Consider the following 6959-nt stretch of genomic DNA (forward strand, 5'->3'; position numbering starts at 1 on the left):
ACACCAGCCCACACTCGGACGGACTGTCACCCGTTTCCCTTTGAAGACGCCCCCATCATGTACCTGCAGAGAGCGAGGTGGAGGCTCTGCCCACCCGCCTGCTGCCCCGACGCCCTGGGTGTGGCGGAGGCTGGACTCCTCCCTCACTCCCAGTCAGACGACCGTGACCTCACCTCCGGGGTCCACTGGCTGTGACCCCTGAAGCCTCAGTGTTCCCGCGGGCCCAGAGGCCATAACCACACTTTACAAGTGGCCAACCCCACAGGAAAAACACCCCGATTTTCTCGTAGCCACAAAGCTAGACACGCAGTATTGATGAAGAACACGGTCAGGCAAGTTCTTCCTTTTTTTAAAAAGGAAACTGCCTGGTGGTGGCATTTTGAGACTATGGTTCACAATGTGTCCATGTGACCCCATTCCTGTACCAGCACCCCAGCTCCTGGCGCGGCCCCTGGGGACACAGATGTGGGACCAGGTGGCAGAGGTGTCCCCTGCAGGTTTACAAGAACCCTCGGACCTGCCCAGGGTCCAGCCGTGGAGGCCTGAGCTCCAGCCGGGCCACAGGGTCTCCAGCCCAAATCCCGAGCAGGTGGCCCTGTGCACGGGGACAGGACGGGTCCCCAGGACTGACGCAGGCTTTCCTGAACTGCAGATCAAGTCGAGGTGGGGGAGTGCACTGCCACTAGCAACCGGATGTGCCAGTGCCGACCTGGCCGTTTTTACAAAGCCCCCGGCGAGGAGGAATTCTGCAGGCGGTGTAGCTTGTAGGTGGCTCTGTGCGCAGGTGCCGTGGGCGGGGCACGGGGCTGTGGGCGGGGCTGCTGGGGGGTCGTCCTCTGGAGGAGCAGGGGACCAGGTGACCACAGGCCGCACCAGCCCAGGGACCGTGCAGACCCCACCTGGCGGTTTTCCTCTTTCTGGGCTCCCCCCGGTTCTGAACTCTGCATTCACTTTCACACTGTTCCTAATTTGCACAAATTCTACTTTCCATAGTTTATTTTCTTCCTCCTAAAGTTTTCCTTCTTCTTTTATAATTTTATTGATATTCAGAGAAAGGGGAAGGGCGGGAAAAAAAGAGGGAGAGAAACAACAATTTCCCAGAGGAACATCAATCCGTTGCCTCTTGCTCACCCCCAACGGGGGGCCTGGCCTGTGACCCAGGCCTGGGCCCTGACAGGGGATGGAACCGGCCATCTTTTGGCCGACAGGTGGCCCTCAGTGCGCTCAGCCACATGGCCAGGGCTCATTCCTCCCGTCTGCGGACACCTGTCCGTGCTTCCCCACACAGCCCGCCGTCCTCCAGCCTCGAGTTCCTGATAGTCTTGGCGCTGCTGTCCCTCGCTTCGTCCCCAGCTGAGGCCCCCGCTCAAGTCTGCACCCAGCAGCCCAGACAGGGCCTCCGCTCCCTGCCCTCCTGGGCTCCCCCCACCGCCCCCCCCTGTCCGGGTCCCTCCTTTGCTTTGCTGGAAAGGCCCTGATGTCACCTCCTGGGAACAGGTGCCATCGGGTCGCTGGGTCCCACAGAAACGTTCATTCTGTCCTCTTGACTGCTGGCCATCTGTGTGCACACTCCTGGGTCACCGCACCAGTGTCCTCGGTCACCCAGGTGGCTGACCGGTTGCCCAATCGTCCCAGGGGAACGACTGTGTCTCGGGGTCCAGGACCTGCGTGTGCGGCCTCTCTGAGGTTGCATTCAGTCACAGGAGAGCAAAGGGACAGGCTGGACAGGCTTTCGGCTCCTAAACGCTGTCAAAGCTGGAGGAGTCTCCAGCATTTTTCACGTTGTGATCTGGGGTTTGGGGTCTGAGAATAAGCCCTGAGCTTCTCCAGAAAGAAGGTGGGGGACCCGGGGGTGGAGGAAGCATGGGGCCGGTGACAGAGTCCTGGACAGGTGCCACCCTGCTGTGCGGTGCCGTGGGGGCTGTGAGCACCCACACGAGGTCCTTGGTGAGTGAGTCGCGCCCCCGGGAGTGAGCGAACCTGCCCTGGACGTCAGAACGTACTGCACTGAACCGGCGCTCTCAGCTGGCAACAGTGAGGCAGGAGCAGCCGCGTCCCAAGCCTTCGTTAGAAGCAGGACGAACCCCTCTCCTCCAGTTCCCAGGCCTACACACAAGGCCATGGTCATCCATCCGGGGGGAAACAGATCAACTGTCCTCCCAGTGGGACCAGGGCTGGTTCTGGGGTGAGAGCTGCGGGCTTCCCGTGACCCCAGGACCCTCGTGGAGTCTGTGATCATAGCACACAGTCCTCCGCAAAAGTGGGCTGGGGAAGTGCCCCACGGAGACACCATCTGTTGGTGACAGCGTGGACCCTGGTGCCTGGGCCCTGGAGAGAGTGGAAGCAGGAACAGTGAATCTGTGTCACCCCCACCCCCAGGTGCCCCCAGGGGACAGTGGTCCTGCAGCAGTGCAACTCCACGGCGGACAGCGTGTGCGGCCCGTCCGGCCCAGGTGAGAGGGCTGCTGTTGTTAAGGTGTCTGTCTGTTTGAGGGGAAGAGAACCCCATAACCCGGGGAGAACCGTCTGACGGGGGGGGTGCAGTGCAGGTCCTACTGGTTCCCATGAGCCCTGGGACCAGCCTCACTCCCCTCCCCTCGGCCCCCAGCAAACCTGAGTTACTTTCTGGGACGGGTTCCCCTTTCAGGGTGTGTCACAGACATGAAATCCAATGACAGGTGGCCTTGTGTGCCCGCCTTCTCTCGTTCAGGCTTGAGTCCCCAGCCCTTGGGTCACGGTGGGACCTGCCAGGGCGTCCCCTCTCTGTGTGGCCGAGTGACACTCAGATGTAGGTGTAAGCAGACATGGGTGGTGGTGTTCACTGTCCTGCTCATGGACTCGGGGACATTTTTAATTAAACAGACCCTGAGCCCCACCTGCTCTATGACAAGGACGGCTTCTCAGTAAGTGGTGTTGGGGACCCTGGACGTCCCCAGGCCCAGAAGGAGTTGGGCCCTGACATCACAGCAGACACAGAAACGCACTCACAACCACCCAAACACCTCCCTGCAATGTCTGAACACGACAACACCCCTGGAGGGGTCAGAGGGGATGTCTCATGACACTGGGTGGTGTTTGGGGCCCTCCTGACACGGGGTCACCTGGGGTGTCTGTGTGAGTGCCCCACGGAGCCCCCGTCCCCTGGTGTATCCACGGTGCTAGGATGACAGGGGTCTCCTTCCTGTGGTGTCTGGTCCACTGTGTGTGTGTGTGCGTGTGTCTGTGCACACACGCGGCCGCTCTGTGCATCTCACCGAGGGTGTCCGTGTCTCCCCTTAGTGAGTGGCGCTGCGGTGGACGCGGAGTGCAGGTGCCCCGACCCGCGGCTTTCCCGCCCTTTGCGAGCGCACGTGGGGTCGGCTGGACTCGGCCCCGCGGCTGCTGGAAACGAGGTCGGCTCTGACCTGACCCACACGCTTTCTGTCTCTCCTGAGGTCAGAGAGCAGACACCGGCTGTGGTTGATCGGGACCTTTATCATCTTGTCCGCGGTTTGTCTGGGCATCGTCATCCTCACTGCCTACGTTAAGAAGGTAAAAGACGGAGGATTCCAGCCCGGGGGCAGCAGACTCCCCAGCGATGGTCTCTGGGAGCTGGAGCCACTGGAGGAGAGTGAGTGACAGCCGGGCTGGGGGCGGGGCCGGGAGCTGTGTCAGGACTGGGCGGGGCCTCGGCCGGGTCTTCCAGGTTCTCCTTGCCTCAGTTCCCCACAGAAAGGAGAGCAGCCTGGAAGCCATCACGGTACTTCTGTGATGAACTCCAAGCCCCTGGGGCTGAGGGACGGGTCTGGCTGGTTTTGGGGTCCCGAGGCCTCATTAATCAGTGTCAGCTCCATCTCCAAGGCATACCTGGCATGGCACAGAGGTGTCTGGAAGGTCCATGGCAAAGATTTGGGGGCTGCTGTGCTAGATGGCGCTGGGTATTCTGGGTACAGAGAGAAATGGGTCTGTTGGAAGGTTCCAGAAGCTGTGGAACTGGAACACTGGGGAGGGGGATGAAGGACACCAGGCCCTTCCTGCAGCTTCCCCGGTGGGGTTCTTGGCCTGGGGAGGAGTCGCTCACCTCCCAAGCCACCCCATGGCAGAGAGGACCCTCCTGGCAGCCTCCTGTGACCACACTTTGCTGTCTGTCTCCACAGGAACCCGGGACCGAGGAGGAAGCCTGGTGACCACCACCCTGGTCTGTCTCCACAGGAGCCCGGACAGAGGAGGGAGCCCAGTGAGCGCCTCCTGGGGCACAGGCAGCCCCGTCCTCACCTCCGCGTGGGCGCAGGTCCTGGCCCTCACTCCCGTCTTGGTCAGGCAAGCCCCACCTGAGGAGGTGGTCGCATCAGCTCTAAGGGCCCCTCGCTGCCCAAGTGTTGGCCAGACATGAGCCCAGGGCTCAGAGCTGGGGGAGCCTGAGACTCTGGAGGATCCCATTCACAGTGGGGAAACTGAGGCACCCAAGAGGCCTCGCAGGGCCTGGACTGAGGCCAGCAGGACTGGCGGTGAGGGCAGAGCTGAGACCAGAGCCGGGCCCCTGAGCCTGGGGTCCTGGGACCCTGTCCTGTGGGGAGGCCCCTGCGCTGAGCCCCCTCAGGACCCTCCTTGTGTTTTCAGGGCCCTGAGAGCTCAGTGTGCTCCAGGTCATCGCATGGGACCCGAGAGGCAAACCTTCCCAGCCCCACAACAGAAGACGATGGCCTGTCTGCATGAGGCTTGGGCTTGGCGTCTGAGGCCCTGAGCCCCGCAGCATCCCGGAGAGCCTGGCGGGTGTGGGGGGCCCGCGGGCTGCAGCAGGTGAGGAGGCGGGCCCTGCACTGCCCTCCGCCCCCTGACCCCGCATCATCAGGCTCGCTGAAAGAAGTAGCTGAAAGAAGAGACACGGCTACTGGGAAGGCCTCCTGGGGGCTCACTGGGCGTCAATAAATCACTTTATTTTTAAGATTTTATTTCTATTTAGAGGGCAAGGGAGAGAGAAAGAGAAGAGAGAAATATCTATGTGTGATTGCCTCTCACATGCCCCATGCTGGGGACTTGGCCCACAACCCTGGCATGTGCCCTGACTGAGAATCGAACCAGTGACCCTTTAGTTTGCAGGCCGGTGCTCAACCCACTGTGCCACACCGGCCAGGGCAAATTTAATTTAACTTAGAAGCAGAGCCTCTGCTGCCACTTATCAAAGCACAGGGCCCACCAGCAACACAGAAGCCAGCTCCAGACGGCAGAGATGGTCAAAATCCCGGGACACATCGCGAACGACTGTGTGCCTGTGAACCTGGAAACCAAGGTGAAATGGACACGCTTTATGGAAATGTAAACTGGTATGGAAAAGGTTTACAGAGCCCTGGCCAGTGTGGCTCAGCTGGTTGGACATCATTCCGCGAATGGAAGGGTCGGCAGTCAGGCTGTTCCTCAGGGCACTCGCCTGGGTTGCAGGTTCAATCTCAGGTCAGGGCGCCTACTAGAGGCAACCGATGGATGTTTCTCTCCTTGTCTTCCTCCCTCCCTTCCCCTGTCTCTAGAAGTCTACACATCAAATCTCTTTTGAAAGCAGTCTGGGGAAAACCCATGGGGCCGAAAGCTCGGTGGGGACCTTGTCAAGGCCAGGCTCCAGCCTCCGAGTTCTTGGCTTGGAAGACCGAAGGGAGACAGCCCTTCAGGCTTGCGTGCGGGCAGGCCGAGGGGCTGGTCCTGGCCGGTGCGGCGGTCCCGTTTCATTTCTGGGAGAGAGCCCAGGGGAATGTGGGATGAGCCCACGGATGCCAGAGACGCAGAAGAAATTTCTGCTGTAATATGTGAGAAGTGGGAAGATCTCCAGAACCGTAGAGAGAGAGCCCTGGCTGGTGTGGCTCAGTGGACTGAGCTCGGCCTGCGAACCACAGCGTCGTGATTGGTTCCCAGTCAGGGCACTCGTCTGGACTGCAGGCCCGGCCTCCAGTGAGGGGTGATAGGGAGGCAACGGCCCATTGATGTTTCTCTCCCTCTCTTCCTCCTCCCCCTCTCTAAAACAAACAAACAAATAAATACAACTTTAAAAAAATACGGAGAGGATGAACTTTAACGGTATTAAAGATAAAAAGTTGATAAAGCAATTCTGTCCTACAAGGGACGTCAGCTCTTGTTTAAATTGTTACTACATACTTCTTGAATTTTTAAAATTTGTCTTTAGAGGGGAAGGGAAGGAGAGAGGGAGAGAAACACCAATGTATGGTTGCCTCTTGTACGCCCCTGCCGGGAACTGGCCTGCAACCCAGGCCTGTGCCCTGACTGGGAATCGAACCGTGATCCTTTGGTTCACAGGCCAGCACTCAATCCACTCTGAGCCACACCAGCCAGGGCTTACTTTTTTGATTTTTAAAGATTTTATTTCTAGAGAGGGGAGGGAGAAAGAGAGGGCAACATCAATATTCCACCCAGGCATGTGCCCTGACCAGGAATCAAACCACTGAAGCTTTGGTTTGCAGGTGACCCCCATGGGCACAGAAACATCGATCCATCAGTTGCCTCACACACACCGCCAACCAGGGACCTGGCCCACAACCCAGGCAGGTGCCCTTTTAGTTTGCAGGCCTGCACTCAATCCACTGAGCCGCACTGGCTGGGGCAGCTACCACGTTCTTAAAGGGAATGAACGAACATTCTACTGGGCAAGGGCATAATCAATGAAATACAATTAGAAACCTTTTGTTTCTTTTTTTATCCTCACCCGAGGACTTTTTTCATTGCCTTGGGAGACAGAGAAACACGGGTGAGAGAGACGGGGAGGAGGGAAGCACCCGCTGCTGGTCTCAGGAACGCGCCCGACCCGGGAGGAACCCCCTCTGGGCGCGCGCGCTGCCCGCGAATGCAACCCGCGGAGCCCTACGGCCCTGCGGAGGACAGTTTAAGACAATTGTCCCCAGCGTCACAACTAAACGCATGGGGCCCCGCCCACGCGTTCGCCCCACGGACCAGCTCCGGGACCCAGGAGCGGACAC

At 59.5% G+C, this 6959-nt stretch overlaps 1 protein-coding gene across 1 annotated transcript; it reads left to right on the plus strand.

Annotated features, from left to right (window-relative positions):
• Nucleotides 1-565: 565 nt before the first annotated feature.
• LOC118998414 (tumor necrosis factor receptor superfamily member 22-like) lies at nucleotides 566-3618 on the plus strand. Its single transcript, XM_037062620.1, has 3 exons — nucleotides 566-764; nucleotides 2380-2453; nucleotides 3440-3618. The coding sequence occupies exons 1-3, from the start codon at nucleotides 694-696 to the stop codon at nucleotides 3616-3618; spliced, it is 324 nt and encodes a 107-aa protein (XP_036918515.1). The 5' UTR covers nucleotides 566-693.
• Nucleotides 3619-6959: the final 3341 nt, after the last annotated feature.

Source organism: Sturnira hondurensis, unplaced genomic scaffold (genome assembly GCF_014824575.4).
Source record: "Sturnira hondurensis isolate 20B ecotype Veracruz unplaced genomic scaffold, ASM1482457v3 Scaffold0014099, whole genome shotgun sequence".
Lineage (NCBI taxonomy): Eukaryota > Metazoa > Chordata > Mammalia > Chiroptera > Phyllostomidae > Sturnira > Sturnira hondurensis.

Coding starts and splice junctions, on each gene's coding strand:
- LOC118998414 (XM_037062620.1), top strand. CDS start 694: ATGTGCCAGTGCCGACCTGGCCGTTTTTACAAAGCCCCCGGCGAGGAG. Junction 765..2,379: donor TTCTGCAGGCGGTGTAGCTT/GTAGGTGGCTCT, acceptor CCCCACCCCCAG/GTGCCCCCAGGGGACAGTGG. Junction 2,454..3,439: donor GTGCGGCCCGTCCGGCCCAG/GTGAGAGGGCTG, acceptor TCCTGAGGTCAG/AGAGCAGACACCGGCTGTGG.